General features: G+C 39.9%; 2 protein-coding genes across 2 annotated transcripts; both read left to right on the top strand.

Annotated features, from left to right (window-relative positions):
• Positions 1-416: 416 nt before the first annotated feature.
• Positions 417-7,723, top strand: ftsj3 (FtsJ RNA 2'-O-methyltransferase 3). The gene is made up of 21 exons (XM_056414480.1): positions 417-561; positions 736-841; positions 1,335-1,381; positions 1,550-1,629; positions 1,825-1,924; positions 2,136-2,330; positions 2,408-2,523; positions 2,709-2,813; positions 3,095-3,195; positions 3,292-3,378; positions 3,487-3,639; positions 3,888-4,023; positions 4,278-4,465; positions 4,624-4,738; positions 4,906-4,987; positions 5,125-5,266; positions 5,575-5,672; positions 5,788-5,890; positions 6,476-6,659; positions 6,839-6,933; positions 7,066-7,723. The coding sequence occupies exons 1-21, from the start codon at positions 495-497 to the stop codon at positions 7,319-7,321; spliced, it is 2,556 nt and encodes an 851-aa protein (XP_056270455.1). The 5' UTR covers positions 417-494; the 3' UTR covers positions 7,322-7,723.
• A 633-nt stretch (positions 7,724-8,356) lies between these two features.
• clcc1 (chloride channel CLIC-like 1) lies at positions 8,357-16,500 on the top strand. Its single transcript, XM_056414611.1, has 10 exons — positions 8,357-9,063; positions 9,164-9,271; positions 10,039-10,149; positions 10,293-10,514; positions 11,923-12,063; positions 12,143-12,242; positions 13,226-13,323; positions 13,593-13,739; positions 14,105-14,674; positions 15,552-16,500. The coding sequence occupies exons 1-10, from the start codon at positions 8,932-8,934 to the stop codon at positions 15,639-15,641; spliced, it is 1,719 nt and encodes a 572-aa protein (XP_056270586.1). The 5' UTR covers positions 8,357-8,931; the 3' UTR covers positions 15,642-16,500.
• The last annotated feature ends 178 nt before the right edge of the window (positions 16,501-16,678 follow it).

The following is a 16,678-nucleotide window of genomic DNA, read 5'->3' as shown; positions in this document are numbered from 1 at the left end:
TCATTGTGCACTATTTAGTACTTTCAGCAGGCTACTTAATTAACTACGGTTACTGTTGGGTGTTTTTTTACTTTACATGTTTGGTAGGCTACTGAAAAGCAAAATCAGAAAGGTTGTAGCATTCAGTAACATGTGGCGGACTAAAACAGGAGACAACTTCCCTTTAATAAAATGTCAGGATTAAAGTGGGAAGCATCTCTAAATAAAAAATGTAATGGAAGCACAGTAGGCCTACGCTTAAACTGCGTTTGACTTCTTACCATTTGATTTCACCAGTGGCAAAGCTTGTTAGTACACGGCTCTGATATGCGGTACAGACAGCAGGGGTCAGCAACGTCCCGTAAAACACAGGGAAACGTAGAAGAAGAAACAACGTGCAGCGTGACGTAGATTTTCTGCGACGATATAATCGCACGTGTTGTTTTCGTGGACGTTTCAACTCGTGTAATTTTTTCTGTGTCAGAGTACAACGGAGAAAAAACACATCGGCAAATATGGGGAAGAAACTCAAAGTAGGAAAATCCAGAAAGGATAAATTTTACCATTTGGCGAAAGAAACAGGTAGAGTACCACTCTTTGAAAACAGCAGTCTGGAGACAGTCAAGTAGTATAGTAGATAGATGCTAGCGTCATTAGCCGGATTGCTAGCTAATTTACCAACGCTAAATGGAGGTGTGCTGCATGAGGATTACAGAGTGTCAGTTGTCTGGTAACATTATGTGTTGTCTTTTTCAGGTTATCGCTCTCGTTCCTCCTTCAAACTCATCCAGCTCAACCGTAAATTTCAGTTTCTACAGAAAGCCAGAGCTTTGGTCGACCTGTGTGCTGCTCCTGGTGGATGGTGAGCTGCCTGCCATCACATACAATGTAACGTGTTGTGCAACACGCCTAGAGTATAAATCAAGGAGGACTAAACTGGAGGCAAAGCGGGTCAACAATATAATCTAATTTAAGGACACTGGTTAATTATTTCCCGTCAAACATGTATATACAGTCTTCTGATAACTATATCATATGCCATTCAGTTTTGTCTCTGTACATATGGTAGTTCAACCATCCACTATTTATTTAGAATTCTTAGTGTAATTTACAAATGTCTTTGGACGGTTGGACTAAGGACTACAAGAGGCCTCCAGCAATCATACAATTACCTTTGACCTTACACCCTACTTATAACAATATGTTCCCATTTTAGGATTTCCCAGAGGAATGTAGTGAGTGCACCATGTTGCTATGAATTTGTATGCTCTGCCTAGGATGAAAGATGAGTGAAATGTGAGTTGTGGAATATAGATGGCACAAGAATACACTCATGAACCAAAATATGTTTGCAGGTTGCAGGTGGCGACCAAGTTTATGCCTGTATCGAGTCTTATTATTGGTGAGTTGCATGTCATGACTATGATTAACTGTTAATATGATTAACCGTTAATAAATTATTCTGCTTTGGAATTCAGTTGTTTTAACATGGTTTAATTGTTTCGCAATCTAATTTTCATTCCTGGGATACTGTGAGAAGTTTTTTCTAAACGGTGTTTCTTCCTGTCAGGTGTTGACCTGGTGCCCATCAGGCCCATCCCCAATGTGGTGGTGCTGCAAGAAGACATCACCAGTGACAAATGCAGACATGTGAGGCAGAGTTCAGCACGTCACTGAAGAAAAACAAATGGCACTTATGGCTGCAGTGCTGCATACACTGTTGTACATGGAATAACCAATGTAGTTCCGCAAAAAAATATGACACTGAAGACACAGATGGTTCTGTCATTGCATTCAATTTTTTTAACATGTATTAAAGTGAGATACTTTCTTTATCGAATACAGGCTTTACGGAAGGCACTGCAGACATGGAAGGTCGATGTTGTGCTAAATGACGGAGCCCCAAATGTGGGAGCCAACTGGCAATATGATGCCTTCACTCAATGTAGGTGCCACTGAAGCAGAAGTTTCAAGAAATGTTCAGCCACACATCTTACTAAGTCAGTCTTTATAGTTATCACCCTGTTCAGATCAAAATACACATCACAATACAGTTTTCACACCTGTAATTATACAAGACACACCTACCTGTTGTAATGGATCACAATTGAACTGAATGTCTCAAAATATCCTTTTGTTTCCCACTTAACTTTCAGCTCATTTGACCCTCATGGCCATGAAGTTGGCCGCTGAGTTTCTAAACAAAGGTGGCACTTTTGTCACTAAAGTCTTCCGCTCCAAAGACTATCAGTCACTGCTCTGGATCTTCCAGCAGTTCTTCAAGAAGGTGCAGGCCACCAAGCCGCAGGCTTCGAGGAACGAGTCGGCCGAGATCTTTGTCGTCTGTCAGGGTCAGTGGCAGTAAGGAAGAAAGAATTTCTTCTGCATTAACAGTGTAAATAATATACAATTGATCTTTTCCTTACAGGTTTTCTTGCCCCAGACAAAATCGACAGTAGGTTTTTTGACCCCAAACATGCGTTCAAAGAGGTGGAGGTGCAGGCCAAAACGGTGAAGGAGCTGATTCCTGTCAAGAAACCAAAGGCATGTACGCTGTATGAGTTGGTGGAATACTGGATGAGCATAGTTGAACAGATCATTTCAACAACCTGTTAAGAACACCAAGACCATATTTTCCAATGATTTCCTGGAGTGTCCTGAATAGCTGGTTACATGTGGCATGTCATATTGCATTCCTTACTGATGAAGCTGCTGATCTTTTGTTCCAGGCGGAGGGATACAAGGATGGTGATCTTATACTCTACTACAGTTTCACAGCGATGTCCTTTCTGAAAGCAGAAAATGCCGTAGACTTCCTGGACAAAGCCAGTGAGGTGAGATCTCTATCTTACTTTACCTTGTCAAAGACGGATGCTGGAAGTCCACTCTTTCTGCCATTTCATAGAAAATCCTGTTGTGTATATACTGTAAATTGCAGCAGTAGAGGTAGGGTGTTGAGGGAAGTGAAATATGTATGATTAATTATCCTGGAGCTGTTATTTAGATTTACAGAATGCAATGTACAATGACTGACCTGAGGCAGAGAAGAGGCGGGAAAGATCAAGCGAAGTTATGGCCCTCCTGTTTTTCCAATCTCTCTGTCTTCTTTACTCAGATCACCTTTGACAACACAGACCTAGAGTTTCACCCGGCCACCAGTATTGAGATACGGGAGTGTTGTCGTGACATCAAAGTCTTGGGCCGCAAAGAACTCCGGTAAGTCAGTTTATCAGTGCATTTTTGTATATTGAAAAATAAAAGATTCAATCATGCATATGTATGTTCTTCTTTCCTCCATTCTCACATCTGCAGCCTGCTTCTGACATGGAGGTCCAAGTTGAGGAGGTTCCTGGCCAAAAAACTGAAGGGGGAGAACAAACCACTTGACTCGGAGATCAAGTAAAGTCTTTGCAGCACATTTACAAAAAGCCACAGAAATATTTTCATGTCTTCGTCAGAATGTGTCATGGCAGATTAATAAAAGCATCCTCTTTGCTTTGTTTTTAGCTTGAGTTCAGATGAAGAAAAAGGGGATTTTGAGGATGAACCAGAAAAAAAGAAAAAGAAGGAAGGCGAAGAAGAAGAAGAGGAAGATGAGGAGAAAGAAATGGAAAATAAACTTGCAGAACTGAAAGCTGAGGAGGTATCGGAGCTCAAACGGTACGACACAAAGTTGTTCAGGATTACTATTTTCTTCATAGGAATTAATTTTCTGTGACTGTTGACTCAGTGGCTGGTTTGAGAAGAAAACTATTCAGAACTATTACTCAATGAACATGCATTGCTTTGATAGACTTTGAATTATCTTGTTCACCTCTTCTGTTTGATGTGGTTTTAGTGGAAAAATAAGAAATTGGAACATGAAGTGTTAAGATTTCTTGAGAAAATATGAGTTTGTATGACATCAGGAAGAAGAAGAAGCTTCTGAAGGAGCGGAGGAAGCAGAGGGAGAGGGTGGAGCTGAAGATGGACCTGCCTGGCGTCTCCATCGCCGATTCCTACGACTCTTCCATGTTCTCACTCAGCGCTATAAAGAAGAAACAGGTGAAGACAGGACGGCTGCACGCACAAGGATGCAAACCTCCCCCTTGGGCTGGGTTGGCAAGCTCCTTTATGTAGACTTAATTCAGTTTGTTGATTTACGTTGTTAGCTGGCATCAGTTTGCAGTGTTGGTGCAGATATTGTCGTCCCAGCTCTAATGTCTGTTGCCGAAAGTGGTTTTGGACACAAGCAAATAAAGATTCAGTCCTGTTTTCCTGCTAATTTAATGCTACTTTGCTCAACACGTCTCCATCAGGCCCTGGTTGATTTATCCAAAGGAGACATGCAGATGGCAGAAAACCTGGCAGAAGAAGATGACGACTTCCACTTGTCTGATGATGATGAGGCGGATAAAATGTCCCTGGCATCTGATTTAGATGATGATGACCTGGATGAGGTTGAACAATTACAGCAAGAGCTGGAGATGAAGGCACCAAAGAAAAAGTAAGTGAAGTTAATTTGAATGAAAGTCAAGTCTATCGTTTGAAATTCTGTTCCTGTAGTGTTTTGTAAATGATCCTGCTCTCTCAGAAATGAAGACAATGGTCATGCTATTAGTAATGAATTGTTATTGTTTGCTTATTTGTGTCTCTGGTTTTCAGAGTGAAGTTTGCCAAAGAAGAGGAGGAAGATGAAGTGCAGGATAGTGGCCTGCTGGTGGAACTAGAGGGAAAGGATGAGAAGAAGGAACGAGAGACCAACCTGTGGTTCAGCAAGGTTTGTCCACTTGTGCCCATAATGTGATAGATATGTACATGGTATACTGTAATGTAGTATAGAACATTCCTGTTGACAGTAACACTGGCCTTTTCACCCGTAGGTTCTGCACCTGCAAATTAGTTTATCTTTGTGATCTTTGACCCTGCCATCCTTTTGATTTTTAGGGCATATTCTCTGAGATCGGCCTGGAAGGAGATGCAGAGCTTGAACTCCAACAGACCGAGTTTCTTCAGAACAAACAAGCCAGTAATAGTCTCCCCTGTTTCTCATTTATTTATTTACACATGTTCATCATAAAATGGACTTAAATTGAGGATATAATATCAGTAGCTGTATCTGGTACTAATGCAATAATTACAGTTTGGGATCTTCTTTTGAAATAGGTAAAAAGAGGAAAGTTGAAAAGAAGGAGGAGAAAGGGGATGAAAAAAAGGATATTCTGCAAGAGGAGGAAAAAGTGGGACCTTTAAAGGAAGCTATGGGTGAAAGTGACAGCGACTCAGATGACGACACCGATGATGAGAAGTAAATTGTTATTTACTGTTTGTCCAGGCTGCTTTCTGTTCAAAATATTATAGAATGGATCCAACTGGATTTTTCGAAACAAACGTACAAATAAATATTACATTACATGTCATTTAGCAGACGCTTTTATCCAAAGCGACTTACAATAAGTGCATTTCAACCTAGAGTACAAACTAAGAACAACAAGAATACAGGAAGTAACTTTTCCTCAACATAGTCGAACTACAAAAGTACCATAAGTAAGTGCTATCTAAGTGCCACTGAAGTGCAAATGTGTTTTAATAATATAATGTTGCTGCTTGTTCCAGGGAGATTACCAAGATGAAGCAGGTCACTAAAGGGGCTGGTGGGATGTCGGAAGAGGCCAAGGACAGTGGCTTCCAGGTTGTTCCAGTAGAAAGCACCAGTGAGTATATGAAACATTGTTATTTGAGGGGTTACGCTGGTGATCTTCAATTTGAACAAATTCTAACTTTGCTTCATGTTTTTGTCTAACTTTGTTTGGTTTCTTTGCTCCTCAGGTAAGAAAGCCAGGATCCTGGATGCAGAGGGCCTGGCCCTTGGCTGTCTGATTGCTACATCTAAGAAGAGAGCCAGGGACCTGATGGATGGCTCCTTCCACAGGTGTGTATGTTTTACTGAGTGGTATTTCCATGTGTACTCACTCCCACATACAAAGTCCTACTGCTGTAAATACTCGCTAGTGCACCATATGTGTAACTTACGAAAATGTTTTGAGTTTTGTATACATCTGTCGAAACAAAAAGGCTCAAAGTCCCAGACACACTGAACCACTCTAGCTCATCAGTTAGCTTCCTTCCAGGTGGCCACGTTGTGACCATATTTGCTTTTTGGAATGATCAAATGAGAAGAACCCTCTGTGTCCTTTTGACTTTACTCGTATGCTTGTTTTCCTCCATCAGTTTCTGTTGTGCACTAATTTTGCAGAATTTTATTCAGGCCACAGAGGCTCACCGACATCCAGAAATTAGTTTATTAGAGTTGAGGGCCATGGAAATGGAGGGCAAAAATGGAAATTTAGAATAACAACAGACTTATTTGAAAAAGTGATTTTCCTTACTAGTAAAATATTTTAAGTGCTGCGTGCTAACCAGTGTTGGTATCAGCCTTCAATTTACACATCTGATTTTAAAACGAGTAAATGTTTTAAAGATGCCTGTGCAGCAAGCTGATTGTATACTCCTGCAGGTTTGCTATCTCCGAGCAGCAGTGGGAGGTACCGGAGTGGTTTCTGGATGATGAACGGAAACACCGGAAGAAGCCGGTGCCGGTCACCAAGGAGATGGTGGAGGAGTACAAACAAAAATGGAAGGAGATCGATGCCAGACCCATCAAACGAGTGGCTGAAGCTAAGGCCAGGAAGAAGAGGAGGGTAAGAACGGGAAAAATAAATGGGGCAACTATTGATGAACAAAGTTTGAAGCATAAAACTAGTTAATGATTGTAATCACAACAGGTTAGATCAGTTTCAAGATAACCTTTCTAGTTATAGAGAACTTTAGGCTAATTTCCGTCGATCTTAATTTGTTGATTTTTCCATGACGTTTCCAGATGCTGAAGAAGCTGGATCAGGCCAAGAAGAAAGCGGAAGCAGTTGTCGACACAGTGGACATCTCTGAGAAGGAGAAAATGTCTCAGCTTAAGAGGTATGGCATCCCATCTGAAGGGTTGGAGGGGCACCAAAAAACGAGGACTCCATGAACCTAAATGCAATGCTTCAGACAGGACAATTGTATTGGTATTTCAATCATTTTCTTATCTTTTTCCCATCCCATCAGTATCTACAAGAAAGCCGGCCTGGGCAAGGAGAAGAAAGAAGTGACCTATCTTGTGTCCAAGAAGGGGGGAGCTGGTAAGAAAGTGAGGCGGCCCGCCGGCGTTAAGGGAGCCTTCAAAGTGGTGGACGGTCGCATGAAGAAGGACATGCGGGGGATGCAGAGGAAAGAGCAAAAATCTAGAGGCGGCAAAGGAAGAGGACAGGCAAAGGGTGGCAGGGGCGGGATGAAGGGTGGTAAAGGGCGAAAAGGAAAATAAATGTAAACCTGTAGTGCTCTTGTCTTGCCTTTCTAACTATTAAACATAGCCTGGTCTCGTGTTGCAAATCAGCTTTTATGGAGCTTTGTGAGCTAAGGCGCCTCCCACAGGCTCACCAGTCATGTACGAAGGCGAAAATGACTTGTGTTCGTTCTCTCGATGCCCTCTTTTTTGCAGCCTTTGTGGAGGTTTCTGAAACTCCTTGATGTGTTTTGTGGTATTTTAAAGGCTGTCTTTCTGAAGATGTAAATCATTTGTCTTATACTCTGTGAACAAAGTGATTTCACTGAATATCCTAAATGTAAATGAAACTAAAGTAAAACAGAGTAAAGGGGTTAAGAAATGTTGCTATTAATGTAAATATGCCAGACACATTTTTGCAATAAATAAATCTTCGATTCAGTGTTTCTTGTGTTTAAAAAAAAGAAAAAAGTAGGTGACTGATTAGTTTTTGGTGTACAGATGTAGCGGTTATGACAGATTTGATAGGTGATGCACAAACGGCTGAAATTAATCTCCCATGTCTTTTTGCTCCTTGGTAGGGCTATACTCGACCAAAGCAATTCCATGTTGACTTGTATTTTTACAATTAGCTCATCTTGTGTTTTTGAGGTGTGCCCAAATTAAACGCACGGTAAAAGCTCAGTTAAACTGGCTGTGCATTTATATGTATCTGTTCTCTGCTATTTCGTATTTTACTACATTTATTTTGACAGTCGTCACAATGCAATTTAAGATTTTAATTCCTAGACATGAGTTTATGAAAATTATTCATCAAACAACCTATGTATATATACATGACTATATCAGTATGTACATATATAATTGTATATATTCATATTCATAGACGAAGTTTCCAAAGCTTTAACGTTGAACTATAGTGCTGTCTTTTTACTTTTGACCGAATTATTTGCAATTACATGTGTAATCAATCATTGTAGAGAAGTGAATACTGCTTATGCGGAGCCTTTTAGAAAGAAAATATTTCCCATGAGCCTTTGCGATGGACGTACATCGTGGCACCACTTTTACCAAAGCGGTTCTGTTTTGATTGTAAAGCGTCAAAGTGTCTTCAAAATCATGCTCGAGTGGGTGTTTCTGATGTTGCCTCTACCATTAGCATGTATATCTAACCTAGTTAACTATTTACTCAACTTTGCTTGATTTAAAGAAAGCAAACCCGCGTTTCCCTCCGGTGTTGTAGCTAACTTTCACTTCTCCTAAGGTGGTGTTGTTGTTGTTGTTGTTGATGTTGTAGCTAGCTTTTACTTTCTCTGAGGGTTTGTTGTTGTAGCTAACTTCCATTTCTCCTGAGGTGGTGTTGTTGTTGCTGCTGTTGTAGCTAGCTTTTACTTTTTCTGAGGGGTTGTTGTTGTTGTAGCTAGCTTCCGCTTCTCTTGAGGCGGTGGTGGTGTTCTTGTAGCTAGCTTCCGCTTCTCTTGAGGCGGTGGTGGTGTTCTTGTAGCTAGCTTCCGCTTCTCTTGAGGCGGTGGTGGTGTTGTTGTTGTACCTAGCTTCCGCTTCTCTTGAGGCGGTGGTCGTGTTGTTGTAGCTAGCTTCCACACCGGGCAGCTATCTAGTTGCAGAAGCACCCTCCTCTCCTTGCCAGGATGCTTCTGGTGATCCTGGTGGGCAGCCTGTCTCTGGCTTGCACGGGAAAAGAGATGGACAATGACTGGATAGACCCGTACGATATGCTCAACTACGACGCAAGCACCAAAACGATGAGGAAGTCAGCAGAGGTTGGGTGACGTTAAATTAAGACGAATTAAATTGGCTAACGTTGGCCTGTCTGCTCGGAAGCTGTGTTGATATTAATACTTGTGTATTTAACATATGCAGCCAGAAATCTATGACAATGTCCCCACCAAGAGAAGACCGTATGCTGGGGACTCCAACGACGTGGACTCAACGCCGTGTCGCTCACAAGTAGTGGATCTACAGAGACAGGTGTGTGATTTCTATATGGCATCGACATGTGCACGAAGTTCCTTTGGGGAAATTAAATATAGGAATCGAGAGTAGTTGAATGAACAATCCTTTTACATCATAGTTACTGTCAAATTCAAGCGGTAATTAGTCGTTTTCATTATTGCAACATAAAAAGTTAGCATTATTAATTTAAAAAAAAGTAAGTTAACCAATTATATGAAGGACCTGTCTTTTTGGCTAGTTGGAGTCACTGAATTGACACGTTTTTTCTGTGTATGTACGTTGAGTCAAATTCCTCCCATACATAACCAACAAAGCTGATTCTGATAAGAGCTGTGATGATCTCAAACCACAGCATATAAATGTTCCTTTTATTTCCATAATTGTTTTTTTTTTAAGATGATCAAAAGGCCGATCAAACCTTCTGCCGTTCATCGTTTGTGTCACTCCTCGTAAGGCTCAGTTCTCACAACATTTATTAATGACTGATACTGATGTCTTTATGCTGAATGTAGCGTAATCCAATTCAACTGCAGTAGGCTAATCCTGACATGATGGTTACTAGTTCAAACTGCTGCAGACATCACATTGACGTTGCTTTAAAATTACAGTCCGAGGTGACGATGTTTAATTTGTTAAATGCCTGAAGCCTCGACTCCTCTCTCCTCCCTGAGGAAAGGAATCGAGAAGGAAATGAGGAAGACCCTCTGTATCTATATGGCAAATGTTAAAACCTACCACCAATCTGTCAGACCCCACACACATTGTAATTTGCTTTCATTCAGGTTGAAGAATTAAAGAAGAAAATCATGCTGATCTCACAGCAGCCTACATGCAATCCAGTCTTCAAACGTTTCCTTATCAGACTGCGGAAGGAGATAAAAAGAGTTGGTTTGGTAAGAGGTCATTTCACATGTACTATGCTGTGTTATTTGCCTTTGAATATGTCATTTCTAATCATACATGCATTTTACTGAACCTTTCTTGCAATCATCATGTGGCTTATATTTGACTGCTACCTGTCCCTTCTTGTCCCCAGCCCGGTGACGCCTCGGAGGTCCTCTATGATGCTAAAATCAGACTCTCCACACAAGCTATGACAGAGATTGATGCACTGCTGGAGGGGGAAGACCGTTGGAGAACTGGGGCTCTCGACAATGCCATCAGTCAGATACTGGTCGATCTCAAACCACATGACAAAGAGGCCTGGAAGTGGCGCTTTGAAGACACCTTTGGCCTGGAGCTTGACACACTATTAAAAGTAAGCTTATTCATTAATCTCTTTGTTTGTAAGTCTTTAAAAACATTTAGCGACACTTAACGTTCATAATTAAATATTTAAAATGTGAGTGTAGTCTGAACTGTTTCTCCATTTGTACTTCAGTACCTGTTTTTTTAAAGGTAAAATGTACCTCCTTAATGCACTTTTAAACACCACCTGAATTTAAAAATACTAGAAACCTCAAATGACAGAACAAAGCAGAACAAAGTTATTTTCCTTTAGTCACCGCAGTACAATGGACCTGTACATGTATAGCGCAATACATACAAGAACATGTTGTAGCTTCACTCTCAGTGTATGTATGTGGTCTTAAGTAAGTACGATACTGTCGGCTTTCTCCAGAAAACTTATTTCTTAAACATATTGTAAACAAGAAACCTGTTTTTCAAAATTGGGTTGTGATTAGAGAAACGTGAGCTAGATATCTTTTGGAGAAAGACAATGTCTTCAGCCTGTGTGCGTGTCAATGAGTTTCCTAATCCGCTTTTCTAATGCAGATGCAAGTGGAAGACAAAGACCATCGTCAGGGAAAGTCTATTGATAACAGCACAGCAGCAGGATAAAAGGCAGAGTTCATTCAAAAAAATAAAGCATTACAATGTTGTCTGTCAAACAATCTATTGAACTCCAAAAAAAGAAATAAAGCTTTAAAACAATAATAACACTTACAATACAACTGGCTAAGAAGTTCTAGTTTGAAAAACAAGTGCTGTTGGTGTAGAATTTGTTGGGCAATTTTGGATTTAAAAAAAACCCTGATCGATTAATTTACAGATTAATCCATTGCTTGTTTAATCTCTAAAATAGTGAATCATGTCCTTCCCAGTTTCTTAACGTTGTGATGTCTTTATCTGTCTAATTTCATAAATGTCTTATCTCTAAAAAATATTTGCTTTATTGTCATTTAAAACGGTCATGTTTATATTTAAGGGACTGAAAACACCGGTGTGGTAGCGGGGTGTGTTTAGGCTCGGCTGCTGAGTGGGCGGAGCAGGGGTGTGGTTCAGGGAATGGGGTCTAATTGCTGAGGCCAATCTGTGTGTATGTGCGTCTGTCCCCATAAAAGAGCAGTAGGGACTGAGTAGCGGGAGAGTGGGGAGCAGAGGCACAGTCTGCAATGACAATAAAAGATATGACCAAATATCGTTCTTTGGATGCCTATCCTTTGGTGCTTGGGAAGAAACCTACCAGTGACCGGCACAAACCTGTTGCAACTGATTTCTGTAATTTTTTAATGAATTACTTCTCAATCGATTATCAAAACAGTTAATTATGATTATTTGTGTTGCTAGTCGACTGATAGTTGCAACTCTGATCATTTGTGTTTCAAGTTGTTTTTCATCTCATGCCACTAGTCAAGTTGTACTCTTGTCTGTTTGTGTTCCAGATGGGAATGGGTTTTCTGGTTATAGTGGCCATCATCTGCACTCCGCTGTGGTCAACAGTGTCCTGGTTCATGCAGTTTCGTAGACTGCTCGGCGTCTGCTTCTTTGTCAGTTTTTTCTGGAACTGGCTATATCTGTACAAGGTGAAGCTCTTTTGCTCTTTCATTCTTTTGTTTTTCTTGTTACACAGAAGCATTTAAAATACCATTGCATTCTTCTCAGATTGCCTATGCTGAGCACCAAAGCAACATTGCAAAGATGGATAGTGTCTATGAAAAATGCTCTGGAGCGAAGAAATTTGACTGGAGCGATAACTTGAAAGGTGAGCCAATTACAAGTGTAAATATAATATATCACGTATCTTCAACCCATTATCATTTGATACATTGAGGATTATAGCTGCTTTAATCTTTCTGTTTAACACATTAAGAATAGACACATTTGCAGATGCCTGTTTTTTACCCACAGCAATAATGTGAAAAATGTTATGATGATAATGTCTCACTCATAATGTTTGAAAGCCCCCTGTTGGGGCTATTGATGGACTATTCTGAAGCAATGCAAATGAGTTGTGGTCTTGCTCCTTCCTGCTGCTCCATGTATTGTTCAACACCACTGTCCCCCAACTAAATGTAATTTCAGTATTTTATAACCTGCATCCTATTTTTCATTTTGTTCTAAATGGGGACACCAATGTTTTTAAATTGGTCCAGTATTTAGCCACAGCAAAAAGTATGATGTTCTCATCCAAAAGTCAGCTAAACAATCAGCCACACAGGTTTTCACAAACAAGTCACCAGTTTATAGAACAACACTTCTCCTCAAGCGAAGCTTGTTTAGACACAATAACAAACAGACTGGATCAAGCAAAATGTAAGGAACATGTTTAACTTTCTCTGTACGGTTGTTTCTATAATGTCTCATGAACAATCTGAGCCTGTGGCTAAAACAAGCACTGAGTGGACGTACATGGACGGTGCAGAATTGCACCAAGCAATTACATTGCAGCCCATTCAGCAGCTGCCATCTGCAGTGTTCTTGCTCAAAAGTTGGCCAATTTAAAAAAAAATGGTGTCACTCAGACACACAAACATGGACAAATAGGGTTGTTTAAATAGTTTTAACCCCCCCATACCTCCATCCTTTTATATGCAACATCCTATTGTTTTCAGTGTTTAGAAAGATTTTCTTTGAGACGTTGCACTCTACTAAGGACAGTGATACTACTAAACCTTAACTCAATACAAATACACTAGTTTCCACTGCTTTCTTATCCCGCTCTTGTCTTTGGATGTTTGGTTGTAGAGTGGTTCAGAAGCACCTGGACTCTTCAAGGGGACCCTTGTGAGAAATACTATAAACTCCTTTTGGTCAACCCCATATTGCTAGTTCCTCCAAGCAAGGTAGGTCACACGATGGCCTGTATGATTTTTCACAGGCTATACATTATGCTGCGTAATAATGACATCATCATGACATGATAATGCTGTTCCATTTTTTGTATTTTATTGAGGAAGTAGAATGAAGCATTTCCCTTTGTCATATACATGTTTTTCCATTCCTCATCATCCTAAACATACACTATTTTAAAATTGTAATACGTTTTGAATATCTGAATGAATGTGGGAATGGCACACACAAAGTTACATTTCAAACATCCCTCTCCGTTTAGGCGCTCGCAGTTACCTTCACAACCTTCATCACAGAGCCGCTTAAGCACTTTGGACAGGGGATCAGCGAGTTTCTTGTTGCACTCCTCAAAGATCTACCGATTACGCTGCAGATCCCAGTTCTCCTCACAATCGTGCTCGCCGTTGTGGTAAAGACCCCCGGGAAATGACATTAACACTTGCAGATAAATGAGATCAGACAGTGGTGGGCCGTCAGGGCCAGCAAGGCCTTCTCTGCTGGCCTAAACATCATCAGAATATAATTTAAAAATATATATATTTTCCCACAAATATGTATTAAATTATTCCCCAGAGTAAGAGTTATACTGGGGGAGATAGATAGGTTATCTGATATATACACATGTACATACATAAATACATGGTGAACTAATCTTACATTAGGTTGTTCAGCTGTAGTAAGACGGCATTGAAGGCCTAGGTAGAAAATGCACGGCCCGCCACTGTGATCAGATAATGTGTCCGACACTGTCATATTCATTTAACTTGTCAACAGGTATGCATGTATGGAGGTGTGCAGGCAGCCTTCCAGCATGGCATCGCTGCACCTTTTCGTCGCCCTCGAGGGCATCCACCGCCTCCACAGATCGAGCAACCGCAGCCTCACGTCCAGCAGATCGTGAGCGGTGACTACTTAGCAGGAGGGGACGCACCGCAACGGGCCCCAGTGCAACGAGCCGTTGAAGGCCGATTACACAGGAACCAGGTTCGCCAGAGGCAGCCCAACAGAAGCAGAGAAACGATGGATGTGGAGTCACTCAGCACCGCCGAGCCGCCGTACCACGAGGATGAGATGGATGCTGAGCTGCGTGAGGCGGAGCAGAATCTCTCCGCTGAGTCGGATTCAGAAAACCTGCATGAGACACAAGAGGAGCTAGAAGGGGAAAGTGCGAGCATCGTTGCTGCTAACGCAACCAAAACAAAAAGGAAACCCACTGAATCAGATACATCACCTTCAAAGATTAAACCGTTAAAAGTGAATGAAAAATGTTCTAAAAATATACCTGGCAGAGACCGTGCAGTACCTCAGCCTGCAGGTAGGCAGCCTTCACCAGCTCATGTTCAGGTGAGTTATTTTTAAAGCACCTGAAAACTAAATCAAATTTATCTTTATTATATTTAACCTTTAAACTACACTGTTTTATTGCTTCAGCTTCGCATATGCAACATAAATAGGTAAATAAATATTTAATAACTACATCATATTTTTATGAGGCATTTTCATTGGCAGTGGGCAGCTTTGTGTTTTTTATTTTTGTGTTTTGATGAAAACGGATGAGCTTGTCTTGTGCTTGTGAACGTGAACGCCTGTAACCCATGGATAGATTTTTTAGCTTTTATACACGTATTTATTTGCTGCCATACCATACTTCTCAACTTTTAATAACACTAATTATAAAGGCAGTGGATTGAAACTGGGGTACCACGGCTTGCTGGGGTTTGAACTTGATGTGACAAAATCTCATAAAATTAACGTTTGATTAAAATTGGTTTAGCTACCGCATCATTCTTCTCTAACTAGAAATATTTGGCTTTTTCCTCTCATGGGCACAGTCAATATAAATGTGATTTCTCGAGCTATCTTATAATTTTATGAGTAGTAAAGAGGGTGAATTCCATTGCAAATGAGTCAATTTAGCTCATTTTGTGTGTTGCCATCTGAAGGGTTATGGCAGAAAATTAAATATATTATTTTCTCTGAGATTGAATGCAAATATATGCCAGTTTAGACTCTTTAGTTTTCAAGTCACTGGTATGCTTAATTCCTAAATTAGTACACATTACTTCATTTACTCTGACATACAGTGGCTCATGTTTTAATGGTTGAACTATCTCCAAAAGTAAATATTATTATTTGGTGTATAAATGTTTTATTTATCACTACATTGCAGTTTTATCTGAAGATGTAATAATATTGTATATGTCATCCCCCCTCACTGCAGGATCTGCACTCATCTGAAGACAGCACCTCATTTGTCTCACTGCCACCTGTTGAAACTGTCGGAGTTCCTGTTCAGGAGACAGCGGAGTAGAAAGCTTCAACAAAATAAATATAATCAGGATTTGGTGCTTCTTGCTGAACTGTGGAGGCCGTGATGCCAATGAGATGTCTTCCAGACATTGTTGAAATGTGCATGTTTGGTCAATCTGTTATCTTTATATATATACAGGACTGTCTCAGAAAATTAGAATATTGTGATAAAGTTCTTTATTTTCTGTAATGCAATTAAAAAAACAAAAATGTCATGCATTCTGGATTCATTACAAATCAACTGAAATATTGCAAGCCTTTTATTCTTTTAATATTGCTGATTATGGCTTACAGCTTAAGAAAACTCTAAAATCCTATCTCATAAAATTTTAATATTTCCTCAGACCAAGTAAAAAAAAAGATTTATAACAGCTGAGTGTTTGTCAAGGCTCAGGAAACCCTTGCAGGTGTTTCGAGTTAATTAGACAATTCAAGTGATTTGTTTAATGCCCTACTAGTATACTTTTTCATGATATTCTAATATTTAGAGATAGGATATTTGAGTTTTCTTAAGCTGTAAGCCATAATCAGCAATATTAAAAGAATAAAAGGCTTGCAATATTTCAGTTGATTTGTAATGAATCCAGAATGCATGACATTTTTGTTTTTTGAATTGCATTACAGAAAATAAAGAACTTCATCACAATATTCTAATTTTCTGAGACAGTCCTGTATATCATATTTTATGATGATTCAACTGTTTTTCCTCAGTTGGAAAGAGAAAAGAGTTTAATCAACCGCAGAGCAGCCAGACTAAAACGGGTATTATGGAAAAGGGAACTATTATTTGTTATTATTATAAAAAAATAATAATGTTTGAATAAAAATTTGTATTTTGTAAAATAAAAAGCAAAAACATGTCTGTTATTTTTGTGTTCATTATATATATGGAGGGCTTCAAATAGCAATGCTAATGTCAGTTTAGCTAAACATTGCTTCCTTTAATCGAAGTCAAACTGCTGATGCAAGTCATAACATAATGTAAATAACAAAATGAGGTACTGATATAAAGTCTAAAATCAATTCAACATTTTTTGT

This window comes from Pseudoliparis swirei, chromosome 5 (genome assembly GCF_029220125.1).
Source record: "Pseudoliparis swirei isolate HS2019 ecotype Mariana Trench chromosome 5, NWPU_hadal_v1, whole genome shotgun sequence".
NCBI classification, from domain to species: Eukaryota; Metazoa; Chordata; class Actinopteri; order Perciformes; family Liparidae; genus Pseudoliparis; species Pseudoliparis swirei.
The sequence above is the reverse complement of the archived record's forward strand: the minus strand, read 5'-3'. Positions and strand labels throughout refer to the sequence as shown.

What these genes read in the sequence shown, in the direction of transcription:
- clcc1 (XM_056414611.1), top strand. Translation starts at nt 8,932, where the DNA reads ATGCTTCTGGTGATCCTGGTGGGCAGCCTGTCTCTGGCTTGCACGGGA. An exon ending in TAGTGGATCTACAGAGACAG is followed by an intron (nt 9,272 to 10,038) that starts GTGTGTGATTTC and finishes GCTTTCATTCAG; the next exon opens with GTTGAAGAATTAAAGAAGAA. An exon ending in CTGGAGCGATAACTTGAAAG is followed by an intron (nt 12,243 to 13,225) that starts GTGAGCCAATTA and finishes GTTTGGTTGTAG; the next exon opens with AGTGGTTCAGAAGCACCTGG.
- ftsj3 (XM_056414480.1), top strand. Translation starts at nt 495, where the DNA reads ATGGGGAAGAAACTCAAAGTAGGAAAATCCAGAAAGGATAAATTTTAC. An exon ending in CCAACCTGTGGTTCAGCAAG is followed by an intron (nt 4,739 to 4,905) that starts GTTTGTCCACTT and finishes TTTGATTTTTAG; the next exon opens with GGCATATTCTCTGAGATCGG. An exon ending in ATGGATGGCTCCTTCCACAG is followed by an intron (nt 5,891 to 6,475) that starts GTGTGTATGTTT and finishes ATACTCCTGCAG; the next exon opens with GTTTGCTATCTCCGAGCAGC.